The sequence below is a fragment of the Chaetodon auriga genome, chromosome 8 (genome assembly GCF_051107435.1).
Source record: "Chaetodon auriga isolate fChaAug3 chromosome 8, fChaAug3.hap1, whole genome shotgun sequence".
NCBI lineage: Eukaryota > Metazoa > Chordata > Actinopteri > Chaetodontiformes > Chaetodontidae > Chaetodon > Chaetodon auriga.
Genome location: NC_135081.1, coordinates 15,384,777 through 15,400,933, shown reverse-complemented (window position 1 = coordinate 15,400,933; position 16,157 = coordinate 15,384,777). Strand labels below are relative to the sequence as shown.

Here is a 16,157-nt window from a genome sequence, read left to right as displayed (position 1 = left end):
AATCTACTTGAAAGAAAGCGTGGCTTGAGTCCAGTAAGAAGTCAAAAGAAGCGATCTATTCATTTTCAGTGATTTATTCTGAGAGCCACAAACACAGATAGATTAGAATATACTTAAGAAAAAATATTACAATCTCTCTAGAGGTTTTATTTAACATAAATAAATACAAAGGGGAAAGCTGTTAGGCAGAAATGAAACCATCAAGTCACATTCATTAATATTATTTACAAAACAAGGTGACAGTGTACAAAAAGACAGGGAATTGAAATGCTCTACAAGAAATATGTGCAATAATGAAACTTCTGTGCAGCAGTAATGTCGCCTTCATCCCCACTGACATGGTCCTTTTTCCTGCTGCTTCTCGGTTTCATAAAGTGCCATATTGTTTGGGACTTAAAAAACATTTTTTTTATTAAAAACAGCTCTTTCCATCACATAGTGTTGACCTTACAGAGTCAGTATTTACACGTTTAAAACACCATTCACTCAGCACGGTGAACAGAGTCATTAATGTGTGACTAATGAGTACAAGCGCACAGGATGGAGATCATGTGGATAATAATTTTTACATATAACATTTAGCTTAGTTAGCCAAGTTTGCTACATTGATGTATACACACACTTCAAAATGTCATAACCCACTTTGGCAAAAGGTCTGCCATCCTGCACTCTGCTCAACAGTTCTGTTCTGATACAACAATGTCGTAAACCCAAAGGTTAAAAAAAAAAAAAAAAAAAATCAAAACAGGGCAAGGAAACGCTTTGCATTCAGTACGCAGATTATATGTACAACTTCAAATGCACATCAGCTCAGTCAGTACGCTTAATGTATCTACATTAAAGCTGACATACACACTCATTCATTACGCACACACACACAGACACACTCATTCATTACGCACACACACAGACACAGCAAGCCCCAATGTGTGAGTCGCCAAACGGCACAACATTTCCTTCAAGAGTGTTTGCGGTTCAAGCGCGTTAGTGGAAGTGTTGATGTAGTTGCAGTCCAGCACGCTCAGCTCTGACACCCCAAATATTCATGCCATCAGATGTGGTGCTGTTTGGTTTCAGTCTGCTTTGAAAAGTCGTGGTGGTTCGATTACTGTGTCTTCCTTCCGCACAGTCGCTTCATGACTTGATCTCGATGACTTTGATGAAAGGGAGCGGTTTGTTAGATGAGGTGGACGGCTTGATGGGTTTACTGAGGGGACAAGAGGAGGAGAAATGAGCTGTTTATATCGAAGCAGGATAAAAACACGATCAGTGTGCATCTTATGTTCACAAATCCAAACAGTGAACTTGTGACCCATGCAAGAGTGAGAAAGGGGCCCTTTAGGAAATTTGCCTGAATTTTTCAACGTTTGAAAAGAAGAGAAAAAGGCAAAATAAGTTACCTGTAGACGATCTGGGCATTGCGCTCTGATGTAAGGTAGGAATTTGATCTTTGTCCTCCCAGGAAGTAATCCATCTGGTCATGCATCTCTCGGTTCTGTGCAGATGGTCATAGGTCAGTTCACATAATACCAATTATTGTCCAGACAGACAGACAGTGGTTGCACCTCCCCCACTTTCATATCTCCTCTCTGTCTGCTGAGATCAGGCTGAGTAGCATCTATTTCCTCTCTCCTGCCGCTCACATCTGCTTGACCCTGACCCTTCATTCTAAATTCCACTGAAAGGCCGTACATGTTTTTCACAGCAGAAGACAATAAGCAGCGCTCACCTCAGCCTCCAAGAAAGCCACTCTCTCCTCCAGCTCTTTGATGACGCGGTCTCTCTCCTGAATCACCATGCGCGAGTTCTGGAGCTGCAGACGAGCAAACACAGTCAAACAGTGAGTGAATCCTGTGCAAATATGAACACGGAGATTAAGTGTGTGCTTTGAGTCTCACACATGTGCGTCTCACCTGTTCAATCATGTGTCTGACTTTCCTTTGCTGGCTTTTCAGCATGTCATCCAGATGGTGGATCTTTTCTTTGAGAACAGCCACCTCCTTCTCCAACTGCTCAGCCCTGAAAGTCCACACAGGGAGTCAGAGCCCACTCCTCCTGATTTGCCCATCACTGATTGATAAAGAAGCATGTATTATGTTTGTGTTTGTGTGTGTTAGCTGACCTCTGCTCCCCTTTCTGGCCCTCCTCTCTGATCTTGCGCAGCTCCCGGAGTTCCTCCTCGCGGCTGCGGATCGTCTCCCGCAGGGTGGCGCTCTCCTGCTCCATCCCTCCCAGCAACCTCTGGAGCTCCTCTATGCGCTTGTCTTTCCTCTCACTAGCCTCTTCTGTGTTCTTCAACTTCTCCTCCTGGTCGCGCAGATGCTCTCTCAGCATGTTGCCTTCAGCCTGGAAGTGACAGGAAGGGGAAGGAGGAGATGCTTTATTACTCTGGTTTGTTTAAAATGGGCTGGGCATTATTTGCATGGTTCATAGTGAATGGAAAGATTAAGCTCTGTAAATGTCCGTTACCTGCATCTTCTCTCTCTCCTCCAGGTGTTTCTTCTCTGCTTCCTGGAGCTGTGCATACAAGCGCTTACTGACCTCCCTCAGCTTGGTTCTCTCTGCTTCTTCATCAGCTTCCTAATAGGGCAAAAATCAAGTGTTAGATCAGCTGAAATTCATTTCGATCGCTCTATAGAGATAGACCGCTAGATAGATACTTTGATGATTACGTAATGTAAAATCTTGTTTTCGTTTCGTTCAAGCTCATTGGGTTTGGCATGTCATGCACAAAACAGGCGTGTCAGCATGCGTCACTGAAGCAACACTTCTGTTAGTAAGCCATGGCGTGACTCACAGATAAATGCTATAATTGGCGCAAAAACAATTCAACCAAACACAACGGTATTAACTGTGTTGAATTTGCACAAAACATTGCTGACAGGCAGACAGCAGTGGTTGCTAAAAGTGCTTGGCTCACAGACGACAACAAAACTATCCAAGGAGGGGTATCTGTGGAATGCCTGGAACAATGCGGAGAGCCTGAACACAATAACACATGCAGGGAGTGGAACAGTGTGTGCTGGAATGGCTCTCTCGCACATTTTCATACACCCCAGGGTGCTGTAAGTGTTTCGAACTCTCCAAGTGTCATTTCAATCCTTTATTTTCCCCTTACACCACATCTCTGTTTGTCTCTCTTTAACTTTACACCTCCTTCTACGCGAGGGCCTGTGGGAGGCGATCGCTTTACAGGCATCACACACTGGCACACATTGTCTGAAGGAAAGCACAGACAGTGGACTGCGGCTTTGATATGCATGCGAGGTACACGTATACTGAATGCACACAGCTCTGAACAGAGGTTGAGAATTTGAGAATCCGCTCACCTGTCCGTCAGTTTTTGCTCCTCCCTTGGGTGCAGACGAGGTGCTCTTTTTGAAGGGAACTCCGACCTTCCACCCGTTTGTGAGCGGCTGGACAGAGAAAAGGAGGAAGTCAGCGGGGAAGGAGTGAAAGACGGAGATCAGGGAGGTGGAGGAAATACCATAAAGTACACAGGATGTAAGGTTAACAATGGTGATGGCACAACAAAGCAGCTCAAAATAGACCTACCTTGTTTTTGGCTGCCATCTGCTCCCTCAGTGACTTCAGGCAATACCTCACCTGAGTAAAATACAGATATATCGTGAGTTACTGAGGTATTATCATATGTTTTTTGAGAATGTTTCAATGTGTGTGTTTCAGGCTCCACCAAAGGATTAACAAGATTTTTATTATCAACAGAGGAAGACAAAGGCATAGAGAGCGAGGAGGAATTCACAGAATGCAAACATGCAAATTATTACATAATCAGACATTAGCAGTGGCGTGTGTCTGTGTGTTAGTGAGACAGTCAGAGCTGTGGAAACTGTCCAGAGACTGACCTCCTGTATCTGTGAAACTTCGTCTGACAGCATCTTCAGGCTCTGCTGGTGCTTCTGCTGCTCTTGTTTGCGTGCCTCGAGATAAACCTGCAACAGGGAGAGACATACGTGTTTAACACCAGTGTGACCATGAAGCAAGACGACACCTTTTATTTCTCCACAAACAAGAGCCACACCCACCCATTTTCCACACCCACCTTGATAACCTCCACCTGCTCCTCTGTAGATTTGACTGGTTCAGGGGTCAGAGCTGTCCTGTCGCTGGCCGGCTGCACCAGTGCAAACGCACGTCCGATTGGCTGCAGGTTAGAGAGCAGAGGAGTTCACAATGTGGCTTGTGGCGTGTTGAATGAGCAGGGGTGGATGGGTGTGATACATTTCTAAACATCAAATGAGAAACCGAGTGATGTCACTGCGCTTTGCTAACGCTGGAAGGAGGAGTTTTTGAATAATATTGCAACACAACATTTGGAAGGACAGCCGGGAGCACCTCTGTTTAACAGTGATTGTGAAACACCCATCAGGAATGTCTGATGCAATTAAACTATTACAAGGCAAAACCGCATTCATCAAGAAAGAACAAATACTTCTTATCTCAGCCTCGTCCTGAGAAAATGACACCTGTGAGCGTGTGACTGACTGCGCGTCTCTATAATCAGGAGGCTGAAGCATTTAGGCATAATCACTATGGAGCCTAACCCTTAAACATCTGGTGCTTCTTTGGAAGTCCGATTTGGTCCAAACCATGAGCAGAGAGAGGGAGAGACGCGCACAAGAAGGTGGGGAGATGTTATGTAACTGCTGCTCTGGTGGTCCGTTTTTTTTTCCCTGTAGTTTTGGCGCTGGTTTTGGTAGAACAATGGTTGTCTTGAGACGTTTGGAGTGGACTTCTGTGGGAACCACTCGAATGAAAAGCTGATGGCATCTACGGCATGTCTGCAAGCAGTTTGGGTCTCTGTACAGTTTGTGTGTAGGAATGTGTTGTGATACATGTGTGTGTGTATGTACGGCAGCTCTCAGATAATTCCTCACGATCACTGAGAGGATTAACTGTCCGAACTTTCAGATCCAAAGATGGCCGGGACGATGGCCACCTTCGCCTCTAAAGGAAATAGTGCTACTGCTGAAATGGCAGACTATTACTACGACACAGTGTATCCATTTAAGATGAGGCTTCATTTTTAAATACAGTATAACATCTTCAAGCAGGTGCTTTGCCCTCAAGTATCCAAACCATTCATTTAAAACAGTGATGGACGATATTCATCTCCTCCAGTTCAGACTCCTTCCTCTCCTCTGGTGTTACAGTCCAGGTTATAACCTAAGTTATGATGTGCAGGAAGTTCTTACCTTGTCCCTGTGCTGCTCTGCGCTCTGGGTCGCTTGGCTCTGGTTGTTGTGCAGCGTGAGCCGCAGTCGCCTGCACCCGTCCTGAATAAAGAAGGAACGAAGAAAGACGACGATGAGATGAAGTGCGTCCACAAAGAGACCGTTATGTGATGGAGAGAGTGATTGAGGACTATTTTGAGGGAGGACAGGGGAAAAAAAAAGAGGAGGAGAGACTGAGTCATACTCACTGAATGAAAGAGAGAGGGAGGGAGCGAGGGGGCAGTAACCAGTGAGAGAGAGGGGTACGAACGTCAGACAGAAAGCAAAAGTTTTTCACAGCTGCACAGAGACAGATTGTTTCATTTAAAGTGTGTGCTACGGACGTCAGAGGGACTTTAGGCGGAAACTCTCCAGGCGCTCGCAGCCAATTGGAAGCGCAGGCTGGATTTCTGGGAAAGTGGGCAGAAAATGTAATGTCAAGCAAGACGGAACATTTCCATGGCAACAAAACCTCGCAGTGGCCATAAACTATCTGGAACATGAACAATATGAGAGGGAGGAGACAAAACAATGCACAGACCCGACGCTGGATGGACGCTTCAAAAAGCACAAACACAGACGCCCTCCTGGTTATTTCCAGCCGTGGAACAAGTACTCAGAGGCTTTACTTCACTTAAAGTACTAATACTGTAAAAGTACTCAATCACAAGTAAAAGTCCTGTACTGAAAGTAAAAGTATAATCAGGAAAATTTAATTTTAATTGAGCTAATAAGCTGAAACTGATGATTATTATCATTATGGATTCATCGGCTGATTGTTCTCTTGGTAAGCACATTAGTACAAAAATCCAAAATATCAAAAACACATTTAAATGATCAAAATAACTGAAAGGAAAATCGGCCAATCATCCCATTGATGAAGCAAACAGTTATTAAAATAGTTAGAAATTCATTTTCGGTCAATCGATTAATTGATTCATCAGCGAATCACTTCAGCTGTACATATTGTGGGCTGGTTTAAACGATAAGAAAACATCATATTTTCAGAGCTCCTCGTATGTTTGGTTTAAAAATCTGAATTTGTGAAGTAGAAGAGAAACTAGCTTGAAAAGAAAAGACTCAACTAAGCAGAAAGAAGTCACTGTAACAGGAAAAGTCTCGACCGACCGGGACGTGGCTGGGTGTGTGTCCTCCAGCACAGGGAACCCCCTTGTAAGTGATACTCAGTGAGTGTGTGTGTGTGTGTGTGTGTGTGAGTGTCTGTGTGTGACTGTGTGTAAGTATGCGGATGTGAGGGAGGGGGTCAGAGGCATGGTATAACAAATTCCAGCCAACACAACTTCTGTTTATTTTCCTGCGTGTATGCACTGTGTCCTCCTCCTTTCAGCTCAGAGACATGCAAAAGCCGAGGAGAACGAAATGCCAGCAATGTTTTCCTCTGGTTCAAAACCATAAACACAAACAAATGAACACATGCAACCGATTACACAGAAGTGGGTGAGAGAGCATCATCATTTGTTTGTCCCCATTTCACCCTTTGAAATACAAAAGGCTAAGGCTCTGAATGTCCTTGCATGTCCCGACGAGAGGGCAAAAGACAGTTTTTTAGCAGCTGACAAAACAATGTTACCTCAAGGTCTATTTAGTAGCTGTTATTGGAGTTGCCAAGTTGTCGTGGAATAAGATCTTCAAATTAGCATTTTTTTTCATTTACATCAAAAAATACTTAAAAAGCTCAGATAAAAAAACTGAAATTTGAACATTTACAGTCACCAGAATGATGGAAAGCTGCAGATCAGCCTCAGTCTCGAGGTGAGTGTGTGGTTTCACCTGCTGATTCCAACAACAGCTACTGGCTTTTAGTGTGGAGGACTTAGTGGCATCTAGCAGTGATCTAGCTACGGTGGCTGAGAAAAACATGAACATGAGCACCCTCCAGAGCCAGTGTTTGGTTTGTCCGTTCTGGGCCACTGTAGAAACACAGTGGAGATATAAAGAGCTCATTCTCAGGTAATCAAAACATAACTGTACAACATAAAAACATTATACTCCATGTGTGGCTGTAGATCCCTTTAAATCCAACACACTGGTCCTTTAAACTAGAGCTGAGACGATTTGTTGACTAGACAAATGACGGACAACTATTCTAATAATCGATTCACTGCTTTAGTCCTTTTGTCAGACATAAATGTCAAACATTTCTAGCACTTCTACTGTATCTCTCCCTCTGGACAGACACCGCTTTGATATCAGCCAGACGGAGGAAATGAACGGGGTTGTGTTGTGGGTCGTGTTGCATAAAACCATGATAAAAAGCGGTGAGAGGTTGTAAAAGAATGATCATGTGTTCCATAGCATACAGAAGGCCTTCGTGATTAGCTGGTTATCTGTCCAGGAAGTACAGTAATGGAGGAAGAAGCAGAGAGCGACCGATGGGACTGAAAGAGGGTAAACTGGAAACAAGACCAATTAAAAAGGCAGAGGAAATAGCCTATTTGTTGGGGTGTGGGTACAACTATGACAAACAAAACTCAGGGAAATGAAAGCCAAAGACTCCCCTCTTGTTCAACATGCTTTCCTCTCAGATTACAGACACCTGAAAGCTCTCATAAGGCTCAGCAATTATGGGGGAGAAGAGAGGAGGGGGGAGAAAAGGGGAACAGTGAGAGGGTTGTTAAGGAGGAATCCATCATGGCCCTTTATAGACAACCAGCCAAAGACTCAGCTAATCCTCGCTCTGCCATCGACTATTTACACACTAGTTCCACAACCTACTTTCCTTTAAATCCACGCACACACAAAAAATGCCGCCGTTACCCCCCTTCAGACACAACCTGTAATACTAGACTTCCCGGGAACACAGACAAAGGGACTGGTTGGATGTGCTCGTGGACGTGACGAATGCATGCACGCATACACACTCACACACACAGGGAAAATACACACACAGATATACACAGCAGACTGAAGTACACACTGCTTTTATAACAGGGCAGAAACCTGAAACTAAGCACACACACACACACACGCAAACACACACACACACACTGCTGGGTGCACCAACAATGGGCACAAAAGATCACGGGGTACAGGCAGGCTGAAAAGCTTAAAGACTATGAGGACGTTTTTGTTTTGGACTTTGGCATCAGGAGGTCTGTAAATCATCCGAGTTGAATTAGCTGAGAAGTGACTACCAACCCGGGAATGTTGCTCATATACAGAGCAACAAAATGCCCTTTAGAGCCACTTACAAAGACATCTGATATGAAATTGTTTCAGATGTTGTTTTCAGATTTCAGATGGTATCACGGCCTTAAACAGGAAAACATCCTCGAGTGCCTGCAGGTTTAGCATCAATCACTGCTTTCCTGTACCTGCTGCACAGATGTCACTTTTGTCTTTTGCTCGGCTGCATTATAAACCTCCACAATCGGAGGCGGCAGGTGCAGGCCGACTCGGGCCGGTCCTGCAGGAAACCTGTCAAATGTTCCTATACCATACCCGAGTCTCGGTACCTCACTTGTGAATATAAACAGGTTTTTCTACAAAGGCTTTTTTTTTTTTTAATCATCAGCACAACTTGCCTCAGCACATCCATGTTTGAAGTTGTCTTAACATACATTAAGCGGCTGAACAGGAAGTTAATAAAACACAAATACTTGTTCAAAGTAAGAAAACGAGAATCAAAGTGTTCACTTAACTGAGTAATTTCAAGCAACAATGTCAAACTTTTGCAGGTTCCTGCCTCTTAAAGGTGAAGATTTGCTGAACTGACAGTTAATGGAATACCACTGAGCTTTGGACTGTTGGCTGGACAAGACAAGCAACACGTAACTTTTTTTTTTTTGTTTTTTTTACTAAATGATTAATGAAGGAAATAATTAGGAGATTAATCAACAATGAAAACAGTTGTTAATGTCCTGTCTTGTGATTAAATCCTTTAGTTTTGAGCTCCCTGAGTCGTGGAGGGTATGGTTGTCTGTCTGTAAGGCTTGGCCCTTGAGTCAGTCTGTACAAACTAAAGCGTTAAGTCAAAGGTTACGTAAACTTTAAAGGGAAGAGACAAGCTGAGGTGTGAAGGTTTTGCTTGTGTTTCACCATCATGTGAGATCCTGAATGAGTGTGAAGGTAAAACTCGCCAGTCCAGGAATGTGAGACTCATTTTTACAAGCATCTTACTATGAATCCTTTTTCCTGCTCCGTGTGGCGTGCAGACCAGGTGCGCTCCGACATATTCCAGGCACTCCTTTACATACATGCATTCATATGTCATATTTGGCTCATTCCCAGCCACTCACGTCACGCACTCCTGACTACGACGGAGGATGAGGCAAGACACTTGTAATGTCTTCAGTCACACAACGCAGAGAAACCAAACGTCTGGACGGATCATCGTGGCATTATTTGAAAAGCCACCTCATGGAAAAAGAGAACAATCCTCTCAAGCCTCAGCTGAGGTTTGAGGGAGGAGACACTGCGTCACAAGTTTGAAACGGTTTTCAAATAATCCCTGAAAAATTTGAATTTTGGTCACGATAATAAACTTTATGGGAAATGTTGTTTCAAAGCCAGAACTGGACTTTCCTCCTGGTTTTTCTGTTCAGACTCCATCATCTCAGTTCCAGGAAACACACAGAATAAAACTACAAAGGAACCACTGAAGGCCCTCTCTGCTCCAGCAGGCACATTCCTTCTCCCCATGTATCCTTATAGACCTGATGAACAGTTAAAGATGTCATTTTTTGCTCGTCATCCTCCAGCACAGCCATTCGGGAATGTTACATGTGAAGGTGACGGAAATAAATAAGCTTTGTACAGTCTGACACGATGATCAGATATGTAAATTCTGTAGTTGGGTGGTTATTTGACTATTGCATTGGACTCTGATAAAGATGGATGAGTGTTCTGTATGAAGCTCAAGCAAATGTTGTAATGATAAAATCTACAGTGTCATAGAATAAACAGACGCTGCGAAAACACAGAGTTTCACTTATTGCTTCATGACACATTCCTCAGCACGAACAATCAGTTTATTAGGTGTGAGTGGAGCTGCTGAACTTTGACCTAGCAGTAATGTAAAGTTACACAACAGTTACTGATAAAAAAAAAAAAACTCTAACCCAAATGTAAAATACAGCTTTCGAATTCTGTCTAATCATACTCGGCCTGTATTTTCTATAAGCACAGTTCAGACTACATAACCCTCTTTAGAGAATATCATCTGATATGAGCTCAGTGGATCTATCACTGCTGGCAGGTTGAAAGTGTCATGTTGCCCCGCAGCCTCATAAACCTCAGTGCAGGTTAACAACGGTTTGCTTTCTCAGGTCAGAGGCTGTAAATGATTAAACCATAGCAGCCACAGACAGAAGATAAAGCCCATCTACTGTATGACATGAGCTGCTGATAGCTCATTTGTCCGAGCGCGCAAATCAAGGAAGTGTGATGTTTAATCCTGTTTAACAAAAACTTCACAGGCACAGGTGGTGCACACTCTGCACAGGCAGAGCTTTCACAGGTTTGTCTCCTGAGCTGCCTTCACTGTCTGTCACAACTGCAACTGTAAGCCCTTCAGTGATGTGGCCAGAAGGCACCTGTGACAGGCACAGATGTTATTTGGACTAATTCTGAGCTTCTGCCTTTATGTGTGTGTGTGTTGGGACTTCGGGGGAAGGGGTGGCGGCTAATGCTTTAATTACCACAAGACCAGAGACTTACTAATAGTTAATACTGCACTTAGAGCAATGAAGCCTGAAGATCTGTGGCAGAATCATTGAATCACTCGGGGCCTCTAATCCAGGCCACACAACACACCACACTCATGAAGATTAATAAAAAAAGAAAAGTGAAAAATGTTTTTATCTGACAAAGAATCAAGAGACCCGAAAATTAGAGCGCAAAGTCTCATTTTACCACAGTGTACCCGAACAGGAAAGGAGGCCAAACACGCAGAAACTCACGGAGACTTCCAAACAGACAAAAGTGAGAAATCCGACAAATAGTGAATAATATCGAGCCACTCACCCCATGCTCCTGGTTTCTGAAGTCCTCAAACGTGCACAGACTCCTCGTCACTCCGTTCATCTTCGACAGAAGTGAAATAAATACTCCTCACACACGAACAAACAAACAAACAGACGAATGAATGGATGAATGGATGAAGCGCTCCGCTGGATGGACTCTCCGGTGTGTGTCCACAGTAGCTGCGGCTGTTATTTGCCTTCTGACCGGTGCGCTGTGGTGTATTTGCCTCTCTGTGTCTCTGCGTTTCAGCACGCTGCACAAACTTTTCTCATCACGTCATTGATGGGAGTGAGCGCACAAGCAGCCCGCCCACAGGCCGAGCGAAGCGGCCAAATACGGAGCCGCGGAGCGGTGGAGGAGCCGGGCGGGGAGGTACGTAGCGCCTCCGCTGCTACAACTTCTGGAACAATTAACTTCATCATCCTCCACATCATCGTCATGTTGTTACGGGCTGTGGTGGACAGTGGATGGTCAGCTGCTGCTGAGTGTTGCGCACGACGCTCAGTTTACCAATAAATGATTCATTGGGTTTAACCTCCCATCGAACCTGTTCAAGAAGCGTCTCCTATTACCTGACAAAACAAAGGAGAGCAAGGCATTAAGTTTAGTGATTTAAAGCACTTTTTGAAGGTGTTTGATTGGAATTATTTCAAATTTCCTCCGCAAAATGAATATATAATTGCAAATATTAATGATTTTTTAATACATTTTGACAGATCACAAATACTTTACATCACTGCTCACCATTTCCCAAAGCATAGTTTTTAAAGTCCCATGCCGGCACTGCAGGGCACTCATTTTCATGCAGTATTTAAATAAAGTTGCAGGGACTTGGACATTGCTTGAGATAAGTTATCAGCGCTGCACTTGAACACAGCCCAGACCTTCCTGCTCAGTCTGTGCTTAACAGACTATACTATAGACTAACTATACAACCACATAGAGGACAGTGAAAGTTTAACACAAAAATAAGTGCAGACTAGTTCAAGACTATGAAGTCAAGTCAATTCTGTTTAGACAGAGCAAATTTCAAGGAAATCCTCATAAGTCTGTGCAAGGTGATTTTTAGTATCAAGTTGACAGAAAAATGAATGGAAAGCAGTTGAAGCTGGACTGTGGGGAAACACACTGAGAGAAGTCAACCTCTGCAGTGTAATCATAGACATAGAGGTCCATATTTACAGCATATTTCTAGTATTCATGAAGTCACACAAGAGGAACAAGACGATAAGTAGCACAAGGAACAGGCTGAGAGTTTCTCTGGTGGCATTCGGCTGACTCCAGCAGCAGCAGCTGATCCAGGCCGGCACTGACCTCAAATTGGATAAAGACTTTAATGGCATTAATGGCTGTTGAGGAGCAAACAACAGCTCATGGTGGCAGACAAGGGATGACGCTAAGTGAATCTGAACCATGCAGCTGAAACAACGCACACAAGCACACACACACACACACACACACACACACACACACACACACACACACACACACACACGGAAACAGTGTTTAACAGTTAAATGTTTCAAGGCAGCTCTTACCTACAATAGATAACTAACCAGGAATGTAGTGAGTGGGCGTTATTTTCTTTAATGGCTGATTTATCATTTGGAATGAGGCTATCCCACACGGACACGTCTGCAAAAGCAGAACACTAACAAACAACCCTACAAAGGCATGTCATCATGTGTCCCAGGTACTGAGCCATAATCATGTGTTTCCATCACACAGGTGACCACGCTCAGACACGCTGATCCACAGATCAGACAGCAGACACTTCTGACAGGTCTGTGTGTTGATATACGTTCACGTCTGAGCCTATGGCGTGAGTCACCATCCCGATTCACACGCCATCTCCTCTGGTGCGACTTCAGTGGTCTTCTCCACGGTATCTGGTCGAGCCCGCTTTGAGTTATGATATCTTGTTGAAGGATTTGTTGTGCATCACCTGAATGAGTCCTCTGTAGCACTCTGTTGAAGTGTGATAGGTCTTAAAAATAATCCCAGGGTGCACTGCAGTTTTCAGAAGCAGAATAATCCAAAAAGTGCGTCCATGTTGAAGTGTATAGGAAATATTTTGTCAGCAAGAAAAGGATCCACCAGACAAAAGTACGTCTCAATGAGCAGGTCTAATCTAGTTCAACAAGAGCTGAACTGAATGTTACATAACTGTTTGCTTAGCGCCATTTTTTCATTTTACAATTTCTTTATTTAAATAATGTCTTGTTGATATTCTAAATGTGTTACTTTTCAGGTTGAACACATTGTTCCTGTCCATAACAAGAGATAAAACGTCTTTTATTTCACTTTGATCAGGATTATGCAGATGATTTTTTCTCTTACTTTAAATGGAAATCACAACTCTTTGGCAGATGATCATGATGAAAGAGCTGTGTGGTTAGTGCCCAAAGAAATAAAGAGATGCTGAATTAAAAATTATTTTAAACAAATGAATTAATAATAACAGTAAGGTTACCACTGGTTTTGCAACCATTAAAAGCTTCATTCAGATGAGCTGAACCACAGAGCAGAAAACTGACCAATAAATACTGGAAAGGACAGAAAAAGTTCCTATTTTGCTTGTTTGGAAATAAAAGTTAAAAGTGCTCTGAGGTTACATGGAGATGGAGGTGGATGATAGAGTGATGCTGCTTTCTCGAAAACAATGATGACACTACAGCTTTTGTCATAGTTTAGCACATATGAAAGCATGACCTTTCTTATGTAAATGTCATCCTTTCATCCTCCCCACTCCTTTATTGTCATCAGAGCCACTGATAACACTGAGGTCACGAGGTGCTCTGTATTCTGAAAGAGTTTCATCAGCCTGGACGGGGAGCATTAACATCCCACAGTTAAAAATATAAAAATGTTTTAATGCCGATTGCAGTTTTATTAGACTTGTCAGATTTAAATTTGCCGAAAATTTCCACCAGAATTGAATTCTGAGCAGCATAGAGCATTTAGAAATTCATATTTGCTTCATTGAGTTTTGTAATTTGACACTAATTGTATAGAATAGAAAATGAAGCATATTGAGTTTGTTGATGTTGATTTCCAGCGAGTTTTCCATCTAAGGACTGCTTCATTTAGTAAAAAATGCACAAAATATAATTATATGACACCTCGCTAACTCAATCAGATCCAGATATTCTTCATGTCGTCATGGCCTCGTGTTTCTAAAACCCTGACAGTCATGTGCTGTTGAACGCAGGATATTTATAGCACTGACGTATAAAATGATGATGTCTTTTCAGCTGCTCCCTCTGTTTTTATCTGTTGAATCTTAATCACTACAGAACAATTGAAACACATATGTCGTTTGGTCTGAACAACTGCATCCAAGCCTGAAAGACTTGTATTTCCATGTGTGGAACACCTGGAGGCAGATGGAAATATTACCGCAGGGCTGCGTTCTTTCTAAACAACCGTATGCAATAACAGCAAACATACCGTGATTCCAAAACACAGCACACCCAGCTCTTGCCAAATCAGCTTTCGGGTTGAGAGTTATGCTTGGAAAGCTGGAATGGTATGGAAACCTAATCCCACCCATGGAAAATATGTTCACTCACATTTTATAGGCTAGAAAAACAGGTACTGAACACAACACGTTGGCACTGTACAGGTTTGGTTACACTGGAGGAGAGGTGTAGCATCACGGAAGTGGCATTTGGTTCCATAGCAAATATTGAAGGTGTGACTTCAACTTCAACAAATTTGTTCCAAGTAAATAATTTAAAGTTGAATTCCCGGCAACCAGGAAGGGAACAGGTCCCTTTTCAGGTCTTTTGTAGATCAGTCACACAATAGCACCGTGGGAGGTAAGTCAGAAAGAGACCTGCACAGACGCCACTCTGGTGTCTCAAAATGGTCAGATATGGCCTTGTTATGAGTACCAATGTGCCAGAGAGGATGTAAACACATAAATATCCAGATGAGCTGTGAAGTCTCCCTCCAGGGTGCTGACTTTCATCTCTTTTCAAAAACGCAGGAAAAACAAATGCCTGAAGTCATAAAAATGTTTTGGCATGAAGCATAAAGGTGTGGATTTCTTTCCATTAGCGCACAGAGATTTTTCTCAGATTTAGAGACGACTTGGATCAACAGTCGCAGGTGTTACAGGTGGGATCATCTTCTGATGTCAGACCTTATTTTAGAAACACCTCTCAGTTCTGTAGAAGTTTCCTTTACACTGTTTTCACAGTGATCTCAGTTGACCCCACACATTCCTGACGTGCCTCGCCCTGTGGTGCTCCTGGCAGCAGCAAACCATCCATCACTACCCACAGTACCAACTGAGAGACGGGTCTCTGTGCGCTTTAAGCTTCGACAAACAGACCTGATTAATCTGTTTTAAATCTATCAGGGGAGTGGCAGAGGGACTGTTTAGTATTTCCCTGTCTGTCTCAATGTGAAGAAGGGGGCTTATATAATTCTACATCTATGATTGCATGTAGAAACAGAGGCTCAAGTTGCTCATCCAGGTGTGAGCGAGCGTAATAACCGTGTGAATGTGTGAATGCATCCACAAATGGGAACAAGGGCCTCTTACGTCAGCACAACAGCTCAGTTGTTTCCCACCCTGCGTGATTCTTATCACAGAATATAAAACCTAGGTTTCATTCTGTAAATTATTTAAGATGGTGGAGGAAATTAATGATACAACGCCTCGCTTTATTTCTCTTTCGCTTGCTGCTGTCATCAACACACTGAATGTCAGATTTAGTTTGGGTTCGTGTGCTTTGTGCTTGGTGGGTACAGATTTAGTTGTGTGAGATCAGTTAGTTGTCCAGCAGGGAAAGTAGAGGCCTGAATTGTTTATCCAGGTCTGTGTGAACACAGTAATCACACGTGAATGTGTGCATAAACAGGAACGCAGAGCTCTTGTATCAACACACACTGCCACGCACAATGCTTATGACACATACGATGAACAAA

General features: G+C 43.2%; 1 protein-coding gene across 1 annotated transcript; it reads right to left on the bottom strand.

Annotated features, from left to right (window-relative positions):
- Nucleotides 1-58: 58 nt before the first annotated feature.
- Nucleotides 59-11,459, bottom strand: tuft1a (tuftelin 1a). Its single transcript, XM_076737964.1, has 12 exons — nucleotides 11,220-11,459; nucleotides 5,217-5,297; nucleotides 4,064-4,165; nucleotides 3,867-3,953; nucleotides 3,556-3,606; nucleotides 3,330-3,416; nucleotides 2,470-2,580; nucleotides 2,123-2,346; nucleotides 1,914-2,019; nucleotides 1,730-1,813; nucleotides 1,401-1,495; nucleotides 59-1,207 (listed from the first exon to the last, which is right to left on the bottom strand). Exons 1-12 carry the CDS (start codon nucleotides 11,277-11,279, stop codon nucleotides 1,135-1,137), a joined length of 1,161 nt encoding a protein of 386 aa, XP_076594079.1. The 5' UTR covers nucleotides 11,280-11,459; the 3' UTR covers nucleotides 59-1,134.
- Between the last annotated feature and the right edge of the window lie 4,698 nt (nucleotides 11,460-16,157).